Source organism: Arabidopsis thaliana, chromosome 2 (genome assembly GCF_000001735.4).
Source record: "Arabidopsis thaliana chromosome 2, partial sequence".
NCBI classification, from domain to species: domain Eukaryota; kingdom Viridiplantae; phylum Streptophyta; class Magnoliopsida; order Brassicales; family Brassicaceae; genus Arabidopsis; species Arabidopsis thaliana.
This window is the reverse complement of record NC_003071.7, coordinates 9,867,577-9,883,509: the sequence shown is the minus strand read 5'-3', so window position 1 is coordinate 9,883,509 and position 15,933 is coordinate 9,867,577. Positions and strand designations below refer to the sequence as shown.

Here is a 15,933-nt window from a genome sequence, read left to right as displayed (position 1 = left end):
GTTATATATACCACTAAGATTAAAACTCATAATTTTTATACGAAATTCAAGTCTAATACCTCTAAATTACTATTAAAAAGAATTATTACTACTAAAAGTCTATACAAAAAAAATGGGAAGTATTGAGGGTCAAGAAACACACGTTCTAATGGTAGCATTACCGTTCCAAGGTCACCTAAATCCAATGCTCAAATTCGCCAAACATCTCGCACGAACCAACCTACACTTCACTCTCGCCACCATTGAATCAGCCCGTGACCTCCTCTCATCCACCGATGAACCCCATAGCCTGGTGGATCTTGTGTTCTTCTCTGATGGTCTGCCTAAAGACGATCCAAGAGACCACGAACCTCTCACAGAGTCATTGAGAAAAGTCGGAGCCAATAACTTTTCGAAAATAATCGAAGGAAAGAGATTTGATTGCATCATCTCTGTGCCTTTTACTCCATGGGTTCCAGCTGTTGCAGCTGCTCATAACATTCCTTGTGCAATCCTCTGGATTGAAGCTTGTGCAGGTTTCTCAGTTTATTACCGTTACTACATGAAGACAAACTCTTTCCCCGATCTCGAAGATCCTAATCAAAAAGTGGAGTTACCAGGCTTACCGTTTTTAGAAGTCCGAGATCTCCCGACATTGATGTTACCTTCTCACGGTGCTATCTTCAATACACTAATGGCGGAATTCGTCGAATGCTTGAAAGATGTTAAATGGGTTTTGGCTAATTCATTTTATGAACTCGAATCGGTTATAATTGAATCGATGTTTGATTTAAAACCTATTATCCCAATTGGTCCTCTTGTTTCTCCATTTCTTTTGGGAGCTGATGAGGACAAAATCTTAGATGGGAAAAGCCTAGATATGTGGAAAGCTGATGATTATTGTATGGAGTGGCTTGACAAACAAGTTAGGTCTTCAGTTTTTACATATCTTTCGGAAGCATACTCAAATCATCAGAGAATCAAGTCGAGACCATAGCGACAGCATTAAAAAACAGAGGAGTTCCATTTCTATGGGTGATACGGCCAAAGGAGAAGGCCGAAAACGTTGACGTTTTGGAAGATATGGTTGAAGAAGGTCAAGGAGTTGTTATTGAATGGGGTCAACAAGAGAAGATACTATGCCATATGGCGATCTCTTGTTTTGTCACTCATTGTGGATGGAACTCGACGATCGAGACGGTGGTGAGTGGTGTTCCGATGGTGGCGTATCCGACTTGGTTTGATCAGCCGCTTGACGCGAGATTGCTTGTTGATGTGTTTGGAATCGGAGTACGGATGAAGAACGATGTCGTCGATGGAGAGCTTAAGGTTGCTGAGGTGGAGAGATGCATTGACGCCGTGACAAAGGGTACCGACGCTGCGGATATGAGGAGGAGAGCGGCGGAGTTGAAGCAAGCGACGAGATCGGCGATGGCGCCTGGTGGATCCCTCGCTCGTAATTTGGACTTGTTCATCAACGACATCAAAATCGTTAAAAATGATGTAATTTTAACACCAAAATAGTGTTTAGCCTTCGAAATACCCTATAGACGGACTGTGATTATCTATTAACCGGAAATAACCGGATATTAAATTTTGAAATTGAACCAGATACTGCTAGAAACTTCACATTTCGAAAAAATTATAATTTTACACACAATTGCGAAAGATTTCATCATCTTGCATCAGAGATCTTCAACTGCGAAAAAACTCGAGTCTCCGATGAATCTGTAAATCCAAATCTGTTCTTCGATTCATCACCATTCTGAAATATCGAGTTCGTACTAAACGAATCACTCACCATCAACCTCGGAGCAACCAACGAACCACCGGAATTAATCGCCGTACTATCTTCTTCATGAGCCTCTCGACGATTCGTCATCATCTGTAGCTGAAGAACATACTCAAGATCCCAAATCACATCCCTCATACTCGGTCTCTCATCTCCATACTCTTTCAAACATTTCTCAGCAATTTCCATGAATTTCTTCAACGAATTCGTCTCAATTTGACCTATCAAACTCGGATCTAAGATCTCATCGATTGTACCTTTTGATTTGCAGAACATCACCCATTCCGATAGATTCACTTCTTCGTGAGGAAGATAAGGATCTATAGCTGGTCTCGCGAACAGTACCTCGAGGAGGACGACTCCGAATGCGTAAACATCTGATTTCTCTGTTAATTTATGTGTTTGGAGATATTCTGGATCCAAGTAACCGAATGTTCCTTTGATGTTTATGCTGATATTGCTTTCATCTTGATTATGAATTTTCGATAATCCGAAATCTGCGACTTTTGCTATATTGTGCTCGTCTAGTAATATGTTTGTTGATTTGACGTCTCTGTGAATGATTGCTCCTTCTGAGCCACTACTGTGGAGATAATCTAAACCTCTAGCTGCTCCAATGCATATCTCTAGTCTTTGTTTCCATGTTAATGAAGGTAGATTCGAGCCGTATAGATGTTCTTTGAGTGTACCTTTCTCCATAAACTCGTAGACGAGGATCATTTCGGAGTTTTCTTCGCAGTATCCCGTTAGCGAGACGAGGTGTCTATGTCGGATTCTTGAGAGGACTTGAATCTCGGTTTGAAACTCTAAGATCCCTTGTCCTGAGCCGGTTTTGCCTCGTTTGATAGCGGCTTTGGTTCCATCGGGAAGAATAGCTTTGTAAACGTAGCCAAACCCGCCTTTCCCGATCAACAACTGCTCGTCGAAGTTGTTTGTAGCGCTTAGAATGTCTGTGAAGGGAATCGTTAAGCCTAAGTGTAGGTTGCGTAATGGGGAGTTGTGGTATTGAGAGATAGGTCTATTGTCTGAACTCCCACCTCTGTGCAATGGCAAAGGAGACCATACAGTGCCCTCAACCTCTGGCTTAGTCTTCTTCGATCTCCTCCGCTTCAAGAATACCATAAACAGCAAACTGAAGACCAAAGCTGATGCAGCAGCAGCAGCAACAGCACAACCAGTGATGATGTGAACCCGGGAACTGCTTCTATTTGAATAATCAGAACCAGATTTACTCAAAACCTCCATCATCTCCAGACCATTCAGAAAACCAGCATCCTTATTGGCCTCCTTGGTACCTATACTGATATTCAAGAGTCCAGAACCATCAGAGACATTCACGACATCCTTAAAAAACGGACTCGCCAACCTAGGCTGCTCTGAAGGCTTTACATCTACTCGCCAATACCCATTTACAAAGAGATAGAAATCGGAGTCGGAGTTTGATAAGTTGCTCAAAATATCAGAAAAATGAATCCTGATGAAGTGTCTATGGTTACTTTTGACCTTGAACGACCATGTAACATTCATCAACATCCCCACCTGCTCATTCGAGCTACGGTTCATTGCTTTAGCTGTCTTGTAGACGAAATCAGGAGCAGTGGAGTCCGTGGCTGAACTTAACCCTCCCACGTAGTTAGGCGTTTGTGTTGAATTAATGTTCCTCGCTGAATCTTTTCGGTAGAGAAAGTCATCATCGTCAGGCAGCCAAGTTCGTCCCAAGGTATCATTATCCGGAGTGATTTTCTCGCCTCCTACGTTTAATCTGTAAATCGTATGCAGATTCTTATCGGAAGCTGATGGGATTTCGAGGTCATCAGGAGCAGAGAACACTTCGATGGCATTGATGAGAGCTAAAGAGGAATGATCGGGCACAAATCGAATTTCGAACTCCAGCGAGTTCATCATCAGGAGAAACTCTTCAACTCGTGGGGTATTAGTGAGATTCTGAGGCGAGAAACTTTTCAAGTGATGATTAGAACCAGAGGTAGCAGAGACAGTGAACCGAGCAGTTAAAAGATCTGCCCGAGAAAACACAACAGAGAAATGGAGACGCACAAAGTGCAGACCCAGAGAATCAAGTTTGAACTTGTAAGAAGAAGGGTGTCTAAATATCCTAACCGTCCGGTATATTTCAGGCGCAACGGACGATTGGTCGTTGATGACTTCAGTTCCTTTGTTGGTGAAGGAAACTGAGTTAGTACTCGAGTTGGTATCTCCGACGAAGGTCTGGCCACCATAAAATACATTAGAATCCGATCCACAGTTGACGTAAAAATTCTCAGGACGGGTGTACGTCGAAGTATCAGAAAGACTGAGACGGGGGAGAAGAACAAGAACCATGATCGTGATAAATAGAGAAACAGAGTCTTGAAAACAGAAATTCTCCATAGCTTTGATGCAGAGAAGGAGAAAGAGAGAAAGTCAAGTCTTTGAGGTCAATGGATGAAAAAACATGTGTGGTCTATGTGAAGACTGGATTGAGGAAGAAGATGAGATTGAAGGAGAAATAGAGAATTGAAATTATTGGTGGAACAAAAAGAAAGAAGACTGGAGTTGACTTTTGAAGTCATCGTCTTTTGTCCCGTGAGAAACAATCACTCTCTAATCTTTTTACCTTTGGCTCCCCAACACTGACCTAGTAAACGGTCAGTCTATACTATTAGATTTTTTGACATGATAAGTTTTTTTACTACATATTTTATTCCCAAGTCAAGGAAAGAAGAGTTACACTTCAAGCAAAAGCATCGAGAAACTTATGGACAATGGGACGAGCTTTACACATGGCTAGCAACGGTGTCGCAGGACGCATCATGGCCATAGGTTCTTCTCTAGTGTCTACATATTCTTCACCAATTCTCTGCCATTCGAAACACTGAACCATCGATCCAAGAGCCAAGCTCATTAACCGATGAGCTAGGCCAACCCCGGGACAAGCTCGTCGTCCAAACCCAAACGACAACAACTTCTGATTAAGCTTTTCATTTTTGAACCTCTCTGGCTTGAACATTTCTGGGGCTTCCCATATAGACGGGTCTCTATGCATGGACCATACGTTCACCAATAACATCGACCCACGTGGAACGTCGTATCCTGCCAATATGCAATCATCTGACGTCATGTGTGGAATATTTGTTGGAGCTACCGGGTAAAGACGTAAGGTCTCCAACACAATCCATTGGAGATAAGGCAGATTTTTAGTATCAGCTTCATCCATTAACCGGTCAAAACCGACTTCGGTATCGATTTCGGTCCTCGCTTTCTCTAATACTTCTGGATGGTTCAACAAATTAAGCATCGCCCATTCTAAAGTCCCTGCTAATGTTTCAGTCCCGGCAAGTATCATAACCTGTAAACTTAAAATCAATAATAAGCTATCATAAAGTTTGATTAGTGTTGTTACATATAGTATATGAATTCCTCAAACTTACAATTATGATTCCTTTAAGAGTGACATCTGTATAGTAATCAGGCTGAGTTTCTTGGAGAGAAAGCAAGTGATCCATCATAGTGTTACCCTTTTGTTTATGCACACGTCTCTCATCCACCAGACTCTGCAAAAACTCATCGACCCGACTCGCCAACTCCTTGACCCCTTTCTCAAAATCTGTGATCCAACGCAAAATCGGTATATAATCGGCTGCATTCCCAACGCCAGCCCTGTACACAATCTCGTCAATCAGTTGTGTCACTCGCCGCGCAACTTCATCTTGTTCTGTCCCCTCTCCATAAAATCGTTTCCCAGCCACCATTCGAAGAATGTTGTTGATAGTCAAATCATAAAACAATTGTCTCATCTCAACCTTTGCAAAACCCTGATTTTAATTATAATCACATAAACAAATGATTAATCCTCAAACTTTCAAAATCATACTTCACAATCTTCATTTGGTATAGAATATTTTTGGCGTCTACAATCTACATTTTGCACATGCACATGGCCAAGTATAAACCTATATAATGAAACAGTGACGGCACTATCACAAATCAATAGGTTATAATATTTTCTGGCTAAGTAAAATGTTTTGATATGTAGAAGAAGCTCACATACATGTTGCGAGTTTTTTGAGAGGCGCAATAACAAGTGTCGGATCTCATCTTTACGGACAGATAAAAAGCCGTTGAGCTTGTGTGACGAAAAGATCTCCAGGGTGCCGATACGGCGTAGGTTTCGCCAATGGTCACCATAAGGCGCACTGGTCATAGTGGTGAAGTTGTACTCAATGTGTTTCCCGAGAATGAACTTTGGCCTATTGGCCAAAACAATGTCGTTTTTTGTAAAACATTCTTCAGCGATGGAGTAGGAAGAGACAACAACCGTGAGATGGTTTCCGAGGCGGAGGGAGAAAATCGGGGCATCACCTAGTGATTGAGAGAATGAGAGGAATGTGCGGTGAAGCGGCTGTTTTAGGAGGTGAAGGTGTCCAATAAACGGAAGTGGCCTAGCCGGACTTGGTGGTAGGTTAAACTTGCTATGCCGTTTACCAAACAAAAGTTTAAGAGAAATGAAAAAGAGGAAGGCGAGAGATAAAATTAGGAAATGGGTTTCCATTAGATCGAAGAACTTGTAAATGTGTTGAACTGAACATGGGAGTTCGAAGTTATAGCTTAATTTATAACGAAAGCGAGAGTTTACGTGGAACATGATGATGAAAAAAAGAAGTTCAAGTTTTGGTGTTATCATGGGAAATCATTATCCCACCTGTCACTAAAGATATGTTTCGTAACGTCTCATGCAGCTAATTACAAATAAACATGTGTAATAAGTCAACATTAGTATTTACACCAAAACGAAAAGACATGTTGTAAAGTCAACACTAATAAGTCAACATTAGTATTACACTATATGGAGATTCACGGTGTATATAACAGAGTAGTTAGTAACGTTATATACTAATGTTTTACAAAAACTTATGATCCTTACTTAGTTAGCTAGAGTAGGTATAATCGAACGTTACTAATGTTGTTTCGTATATACAAGGAGCAGAAGCGATAAGAGCAAAAGATTAAAAATTGAAAAGAAAAAAAAAATATAGATTGTTGTGAATTCGAGAAAATTTGGATGAATCTAAAGAGAAATGTAACATTCGACTATTCTTAAACTATGGAAGCCTCCTAGTATTCTAAGAAGAGTAAATATTAATTTTATTGTAAACATTACCCCTCTTATTCAAGTATTTTGTAAAATTCTAATAATTATTTTCATACTAAATGTAGTACAATAGTAATGCATAATATTCAGAGCAAATTAGATCTCTTAGTGACTGTAACTTTAAGACCATGCTTCATGTGAAGAATAATAGAAGGAACTGGCTCGATCTTGTGTCCTTCAACGACCTTTATCTCATAGTTTTGTATAATTTTCACAGCCACTGTCTTCATCTGTGTCATAGCCACTTCTTTCCCCAAACAAGTCCTTGGACCGGCATTAAACGATAAGAACTTAAAAGAAGGCACGTGAATCAACCTTCCACTCTCTGAAATCCATCTCTCCGGTTTAAATTCCGATGCATCTTCTCCCCAAACTGATTTCATTCTCCCTAATGAGTAAAGACAGAACACAATCTTCGAACTCGCATCGACTCTGTGTCCACTTGGAAGAACGTCGGATTTTGTAGGAGACTTGTGCTGAAATGGAACCGGTGGATATAGCCTAAGGGCTTCACACAATGCTCCATGTACATACACCAACTTGTTTAACTCTTGAGCATTGAATGAATCAAAATCATTGGTTCTTGGAGATAGTTGTGTGTTGATTTCTTGACGAATCTTGGTTATGGCTTTTGGGTTCTTAGAGAGAAGCCAAAAGAACCAAGTGAGAGCAGAGCTTGTGGTGTCTCTACCAGCTAACATGAAGCTTAAGATCATGTCTCTAAGGAATTTGTCATCACTTGGATTCAACAACTTGTACTTGGTTGTATGACAAATTGTATCCACATTCATGTAGCACATCAACAAATCTTTAGAAGAAGAGTCAATGTTTATAACCCCATTGGTTATTTCATCTCTCTTAGAAGCTATGCATTTAGAGCAAACTCGGTCGAATGTCGAGTGAGCTTTCTTCATTTTCAACTCATCTCCAAACCCAATAAACCTCTGCATCTTCCAAACAATCTCTGGCTTCACATGCCTGAAGAAAATTGCTTCCTCTGCTTCGTCTAAAGCTCTAGCAAACTCGATTTGCGGCATTTCAGTCGAGAGACAACCCGGGTCAACCCCGGTCGCTAAAACAAACGAAGTGTCGAACGTAAATCTTTGGAACACATCTTGTAAGTCAACGACTTGTTTCTTTTCAGCAACGTAATCAAGAAGTGGGACAAGCCCTTTCTCTAGCTTACTCATGATTGTTCTTAGTGTAAACCTTTGAAAATCTTGATGAGTCATCATGCTTTGAGCTGATTTCCTCAGATCTTTCCATAACTCCGAATCCGCGTTGAAAATCCCATCTCCCAAAACATCGAATATCTTCTTGAACTCGGTTCCTTTCGGGTAATTCGCGAAGTTTGAGCTCATGATGTGATGGATATTAGCCGGATCAACGGTGATCAACATGTCAAGGCCCCCAAAACACGGACCTTTGAAAGGATAAGTTAAGTTTGAGGCCTCGAGAAGCTCGGTTACAAAGTCGTAAACACGAGGGATCTCCACGAGTAAACCCGGAAGCATACCGAGAAATGGCCAGTTGGTGAGAAACGAACGGTGAGGTTTCTTGCTAATCAAGAAATATCCGTAAAGGAAGGAGAAAAAGAGTAAAGAAATTGAGACTTCAAGTAAGGTTATCAGAGCCATTAGAGAAAATTGAGAAAGTATTTCTTCTTCTTCTTTTGGAATACTTGATTCTTGATTTTGTTCCTATTACATATGTATAAATTAATACAAGGGCCTGCGTGCCATAGAAACTGGTGATGTGTCTCTGTCGTGTGGGTAATGAAATTAAATGATACATCTTACTTTTTCTGGTTATTATTGATCCATTTGTTTTGTTCCGTATCTAGCTTTGTTGAACCTAATTCGGAAACCAATGCAAAAAAAAAAACAATAATAATTTGGAAATCAATGCATGTGACAATTGATAATTTCATTTAGTTATTTGTCCCAATAGATATATACAAAGGATCTAGCTGGTTTCTGTAACCAAGAAACCAACCAAAGAAACAAACAATAAACTTTTACTTATAACATTTGTCTATCGCCGTGCAGTCCGGTCGTCTAGTCAATGAAGAGATCTGAAAGAATTGGCTCCACATATCATCAATAATTTGAAGTGTAATACAAAAGTGAGCAATGCAAAGAAAAATCTTCAAAACGTTTGGTACTGCCAGTATTTTTTTATCAATTAGCTAAGGAGATGTGTTGGATAACTAGAACTACTTTCGTGAATATTAAGCAACTGAGTTTGCAAGGGTTTTGAAAACTTTTTATCGCATGATTGCTTTGATCTTTTTTTTTTTTTTTTTTTTCAAAAGAAAAAAAAAATGATTGCTTTGATCTCCACTCTGTGATTGAACCTTGACACGGTGTCTCTAACAAGTTCCCGGACTTGTTACCAATCAATCAAAAGCTTACACTATGTTTTACCGGTGCGTTCTTTATGTTATATCTGAAAGCAAAAGAGGATACAATGAACATAATAAGAAAAATCAAAGGAACACTCTCTAAACGAAGACTCGAACTTTTCTATATCTAGCCAATATCCTTCTTTTTCTTGATCTCTCTATCTCTCTCGGAACTATATACAGTATAACACGTCAAACCTGAGGAAAAAAAAAAAGCCTTTTAGCAGAAGACAAAAACTTAAAAACAGAAAACGCAATTAAAACCAACCGTAACAGGCCTATTCAACTTGAGCCCAGTGTGTCATATTAACCTATTTTAGGCCCAGGTAAAAACATGGTTGAGGCCCATCTCTCACAGATTTCATGTTGTTCTTATATTATCATAAGAAAAACATGTTTTCTTTAACGTTTCATTTTGTTTGACGTTTGATTCAATTTTATCACCTTTTTGCTCAGACTAGAGAAAAAAAAAAGAACTTATATATTTTTCGATAAAGAAAACCAATATATCTTATTCCTCTATTTTTGTTTTTTTTTAATGTGTTTGGTTTCATTTTTAACCTAAGATAGAGTCTACAAAGATTTGCTTGAGACATAGGGATCAAAGACTTTGACCAAAAAAAAAGAATGGAACAAGTAAGTAAGATATTTCATAAAATTTTAAGTAAGAAAAACAAAAAGATAGAGACAAAACCTAGAATAGAGAATAAAGAAGTGAAAGAAAAAGTGATAGGCATCATGCAAGAAGAAGGAACATACTAATTGCGTTTTTGAATTCAAAGCTAAAGCTACGACTCTGTGTCCCCTTTCCAACCATAGCCATGTGACGTTTCGATGAACTTCACTTAAAAATAGTTATCCCTCTATCTTTTGTTTTTATGTCTCGTCTATATTGTATTGCAATAGTTAGAACCTAAATGGTGACAGAATCAACACATAACAAATGGATCGTTAGTTACTGTTTCCTTTAATCACCAAAAAGAAAAAGAAAAACGAAACGGATCGGGCTGAATAAGTATTGTTAGATTGAAACGATTCGCTCATAAATGTTGAATGGTGATTACAATAAACTCGATGAAGATATAAAATTTGCTAGTTTTTCTAATACTTAAAAATACTCTGAAATCAAAATACACAAAATTATAGATCAAATATTACTCTCACTGGGAGTTGAATTGTTGAAACTGATCAGAAGTCAGAAGAATGAGTACATTAAACACACATGTGTAAAACATAAACACACGTGTAGAATAAGAAGTGACCAAAAAATAATTGAGCATTGAACTAAGACGTCTCTGATAAATAGTAGAGACACATCATTGTTTTTGGGTCATTTCCTCCCGACAACGAAAACGACTGAACAAAAATGTTTTATACTGCTCCAGCCAAATTCAGCCCTAACATTCACCGAACTCATTCAACTTTTATTATTGTACTACTTGTTATATATATCGTATACATACACAGTAATTTCAAATATTTCGATTTCATCTTTTTTTAACTTTATTTCGATTTAGCTCATAATACTAATTTTATCAACAAAAAAAAGATGGTGGTTTTTTAATCTACATTTAATAACCCTACACATACGCCGAATTACAATGAAATACAGAAATAGGTACATAACCACAACATTAGCTTAAATTAATAAACCAAAAATCTTAGTCAGTTTGATGTTGGTTTACCAAAAAAAGCATTTTTTTTTCAAAGTTTACTAATTTTGTTTTAATGTTTGAGTGAATGAATCCCATTTTTCTTCTGCACATGGTAGTTTATCATATTTTGCATGCAATACAAAAACTTTATTTGAATGAAAAATACGAAATGTAATAGCCAAACATCACTTGCTGAAAAAATAAAAAGAGAAAAAATAAAGCACCAACAAAAATAATGCTACGGATCGTCGTTTGTAAACTATAATTTTTCAAATGAAATCTATAAGTATTCGTCATTTAATCATAGATTGAATTTTGAATATAGATTCCATGTCACGGACGGATTGAAATATGTCCCCTCGTATTAAATAATACGGATTAAATTAAATTTTTAAACGATTAGATTAAACCTACCACCATGCTTTTCAATGTTAGGACTTTTCGTGGATAGACAAGAATTATTAATCAATACACAGACTTGAGCCAACCTTATCTGAAAGTGGTTTCGTATACGTATTTGCGAAATGCTACTGTGTAAAGTTAGGGATACGTATAATAAGACGAACAAGCATGTCGTGGTCCTCGTTTAAATGAGAATCTCTACTGTTTTTAGTAAATTATGTAGAGAAATAAATCACATCTTCAAGTTGTTGTAGCCAACTGATTTTGTTCTATTGGACAAAGCGATAATCAAACCGAATAAAGAGCATACAAATTTTGTATAGAAAACAAATCAATCACTAAATCCACATATGTTGTAGAAGAAATGGGTAAAATATTTTTAAGGAAGTTCGAGTAATATAAGGGATAGCAAAATCTAGTTATTGTCAGACAATTTTTTTGAGTTATAATTTGTAACATTTTAGTATGTTGCAAGTTATGTTTTCAAAATTGCTCAAATATCTAACCAACTAATCTAACGTTTAGACATCGAAAACATTGAGTTACCGATTCCGAATCATTGTGTTAAAACTTTGGCAGATCAAAGCCTTAAAACATTATTTATTTAATAGAATTGTCTTAAGAACAGTAATGGGTGTTTAATCTCTACTGTTTATTATTCCAATTTATTTTAACAGTTTAAAAAGGAAAATTAAAATCAAATAATTCATTCCATGCTAATATACGTACACGACATGTTTTCTTTTTCGTTTATACATAGCCAACTTGACTAGTGGCTGATGGATAATTTGGCCACCTCCATAAAAAGAAAAAGAAAACGAAAAAGAGGAAACAGACACATTATACAAAGATGTTTTTACACACGATCTATGTTTTTGTTTATTAATACAAACCCTCATAAAAGTTTCTTTTCGTTAAAATAGACACATATTAAAGTATCTTTTTCGTGAATACGAACATACAATAAATTATTGGTTTATCAATGCAATGCCAGATTATATATATATAACAATTTAAATAAAAACAGTACTGAAGTATATTTTTGTCCCACAATTTTGGTTTTTTGGTTAACATTGACAAAAGTACACATAAACGTCAGAGAATTTTTTGTAGTCCATTGGTTAGTGATTTACGGTTCTCTATAATTAGAGTTCGACTTAACAAAAAAACAAAAAATATTAAGGGTTCTAGTTTGTTTGTTGTGACATTGATAATGCTTAGTCATGTATACGAATTAAACGAAAATTGTGTTCGGTTATATCAAAAACCCCGATGATTACTTTCGAATTATTTGTTAAATTCCCGGTTATCTAAAATATATCACATCAAAGATTTTATTTATCTAACACAAGCTCACATGTCGTCGAAAATAAAAGCACAAGCACACGTCAAAGTTCACATCCAAATAAAAAGGAGAACGGTAATGGAAAGACAAAGGTAAAGAAAGAACAAAGACAGTGTTTGCCTATAAAGTCATCATGCTTTGTCTTTTCTATTACAATGCTTAGTCTTTTTTCTGCGTATGCCAAGCTAAATAAGATTAATCTTCAATTTTAAAGATTCCCGAAAATCCTAATTATTTTAATTAAAATTATCCTCAATTTGGAAATTCTTAGTGGCAAATCAATGCAAAGTGTGTATATATTTCTGTGTGTTTGTAGGACCGATGATAAAATAGATACTTAGGAATATCAATAACTAGGACTAATTGTTTCTTTTGTAAATAAAGATGTACATGTCTATAGACTAGGACGGAGGTCTATCTTTAAATTTAGTAAGATGTCGAAATGTATGTTTCACGATCTTTTATACGGAATCTTTCACAAAAATTCTATCGTTCGTTGTTTTCCTAAAATTTCCGGAAACAATAGAGCATGTAATTTTTAACTTAAAACGAAAAATTGTGTAAGAACTAAAACATTTTAACAACTTTAAAGGAGCTTGGTGCAAAAAAAAAAAAAAAACTTGAAAGGATGAATTTCATTCAAATACATTTAAAAGGAATGTTAATAAGGGAGTTCTACAATATTTTTGCACCAAAATAAAATAAGGGAGTTCTAAAATATTTTCTTTATTTCAAATTGACAGATTTAAGATAATTAATTTACGTTGTCTTGCGCATGGAGATATCAACAGTGGTCTTAAAGACTATTATTGACAACAAGTCAACAAACATTAAACGTGCACCTGTCTACTAACTACTAATAATAATAATGTTAATGACAAAAAGATAATTACAACATCCAATCTTCGAATTATTTAGAAGAAACATCACTTTGAACTTTTGAAGTATATAAAGAAAATAATGCTCTTTTATCTTTCTTTAATTTCTTGATATTTAAATATTATAATCAAATAACAATTGCGGATGTTAATTGTATAATACTCTCCTCCAAACTAGCAGGCACTTAGTCAAGATTTCTTAATGTTATTTAATCGCATGGTTGAGAAAAAATAAATAATAATAATAATAATAATATACAGCTATAGAATTATTGTTTATCTAGAAAACAATTTTTGGGTTAAACATTCGGTTAACTTGGGTATGAAATGGTATATATATTGTTTTAGCATTTTGAATCAATATAAAGAAAACATAATTCTACGTATCCAAATTCTCTCTCAAAATCTTCGACCGAATTAACGCAAACCTTGAACCATTCATCATTTCCCTATGAATGTAATCAAAACAGCAATGGAGTTAATTTTGTACTATTTATTAAAAAGTTATGGAACATACTTGAATTGCTTAAGATTCTAAAGAAAATATCTGTCGGATTATAGTGGCCATTCTTTCTTTTCTTTTATTTTTGCAATAATTAGTGGCCATGCCTTTTCCATGCTTGATATTGAAAGTTGATTCACAACTCGTAAAATATATCTCTCCGAACGCAGCTTCGTCTTTGAATTTTGAAATAGTTTCTTCTAATCAACAAAACAAAAAAACTTTTATAGATAATTTGGTTTTAGTTTTACATAATACCATTTAACATCGAGTAATGAGCTCAATTAGACAAAGATAATATACTGTATTATTTAGACCAAGAAAATTAGTAACGAATTTCTAACCTATTCAAGTAAAATAACAGACAAGTGGGAGGAAATAACTATTTCAATTAACGTATGCAATACTAAGGAATAGTGGTATTTAATTATTAAAAAGAAGAAGAAAGAATAGTGATATGGACATACTAGAAAATTGTTGAAATGGTCCAAGTGTTCCCCTAAATGTCTAATCAAAGATAAGGCATGACCCGTGCGACCAGTCACTTCCTCAATTTGTTTTCTTTCTCTCATTAGGTCATATTCATATGCATACCGTCTTTTTATCAATTACATATTCAATAATTATTGTTTTAGGTCGTATATTCTCTTTTTCTATTAGTATTATGTATACCAGTAATCTTATTTAGTCTTTATTTTAAGGCTTACATGTCAACTGATCGCCATGACTGAATATTATCTTCGGATACCTCCAAGATATCAAATAATATAATATTTGAATAATATTAATATCATAATTCTGATTTTTTTGTATATAAAGCAAAAGGATACAAATGTATATGCTTTTCATATTTTCATCTATGTGATGTATATTATTGATTTTTCTTACCAAGATACCACCGTATTAATTTTTATATCTTATTATTTATTACTGGTATCGTAAGACCAATCTCTTTAACACATCGCCAAAAAAAATGTATAAGAGCTACATTATCAGTTGGCTTGGATTTTCCTTTTTTCTGCCTTCATCACTTTGCGCGTTAATTCCTTCTATAATCGTCCTCAAATATTTTTAAATTGCTATGTGCTGAATATTTTAAATTTTCATAAACTTTAAAGCAACCTAATAATTTTCTATTTCTTTCAATATATTTATTGTTTTTCCTATTTACCAATTTAAATAAAATATAATTTTAATACATAATATACATTAAAAATTGAACCTCTTGCTCTTTCAGAAGAAAAAAAACAAAAAGCAAAAACCCTAGAATTAAATAGTACTGTCAAGTTGGAGTGGGTACAGGCACGATCGAGCAAAACGAAATGTCCCATGCATGCCTTTAATTGCTTTAGAGTTAGTTCTTCCAAATCAAGAATTAGTTTTAGTTATCAATAAATAGGAGTACCCACTAGTAGTCGTACCACGACCTTTCAATTCATAGGACAAACGTCTTACCCCCTGCATTATTATGCGATATATATGTGAATCATACATCATACATGGTGCCTAAAGAAAATGTGAATCATACATATGAATCTTAATTATTCCATACATTTAAATTATGAAATGCATAAAAATGTTTTCGAAAATGATTTTATAAACATATACGCAGAATCTCAAAGTTGCTAATTGTATACTATTGCTTTGGTTTGGTTGTTAGGCTAACGTCCCATGATCCTTCGGAAAGATAAATATGCATGACCCGGAGTGATGGAGCATCTAAAATTTTATGGAAGCTTTGCTCTTAAAAAGATTAAGCTGTAATTGTATAAGTATATATAGTTTTAACCAACTTGTGGTTATTTTTGTAGTCGTCGAAATATTTAT

At 35.6% G+C, this 15,933-nt stretch overlaps 4 protein-coding genes across 4 annotated transcripts; 1 reads left to right on the top strand and 3 right to left on the bottom strand.

Moving 5' to 3' along the window:
• Positions 1 to 112: 112 nt before the first annotated feature.
• AT2G23210 (UDP-Glycosyltransferase superfamily protein) lies at positions 113 to 2,250 on the top strand (the record flags this gene model as incomplete). Its single annotated transcript, NM_001335841.1, has 2 exons — positions 113 to 1,914; positions 2,043 to 2,250. One exon carries the CDS (start codon positions 113 to 115, stop codon positions 974 to 976), a length of 864 nt encoding a protein of 287 aa, NP_001318272.1. The 3' UTR covers positions 977 to 1,914; positions 2,043 to 2,250.
• Positions 1,586 to 4,235, bottom strand: AT2G23200 (Protein kinase superfamily protein). The gene has a single exon (NM_127884.4). It carries the CDS (start codon positions 4,157 to 4,159, stop codon positions 1,655 to 1,657), a length of 2,505 nt encoding a protein of 834 aa, NP_179901.1. The 5' UTR covers positions 4,160 to 4,235; the 3' UTR covers positions 1,586 to 1,654.
• Positions 4,236 to 4,502: 267 nt separating this feature from the next.
• On the bottom strand, positions 4,503 to 6,452 carry CYP81D7 (cytochrome P450, family 81, subfamily D, polypeptide 7; the record flags this gene model as incomplete). Its single annotated transcript, NM_127883.1, has 3 exons — positions 4,503 to 5,117; positions 5,200 to 5,583; positions 5,820 to 6,452. 3 exons carry the CDS (start codon positions 6,450 to 6,452, stop codon positions 4,503 to 4,505), a joined length of 1,632 nt encoding a protein of 543 aa, NP_179900.1.
• A 346-nt stretch (positions 6,453 to 6,798) lies between these two features.
• CYP96A1 (cytochrome P450, family 96, subfamily A, polypeptide 1) lies at positions 6,799 to 8,603 on the bottom strand. Its single transcript, NM_127882.3, has one exon. It carries the CDS (start codon positions 8,555 to 8,557, stop codon positions 7,007 to 7,009), a length of 1,551 nt encoding a protein of 516 aa, NP_179899.1. The 5' UTR covers positions 8,558 to 8,603; the 3' UTR covers positions 6,799 to 7,006.
• Positions 8,604 to 15,933: the final 7,330 nt, after the last annotated feature.

What these genes read in the sequence shown, in the direction of transcription:
- AT2G23200 (NM_127884.4), bottom strand. Translation starts at nt 4,159, where the DNA reads ATGGAGAATTTCTGTTTTCAAGACTCTGTTTCTCTATTTATCACGATC.
- CYP96A1 (NM_127882.3), bottom strand. Translation starts at nt 8,557, where the DNA reads ATGGCTCTGATAACCTTACTTGAAGTCTCAATTTCTTTACTCTTTTTC.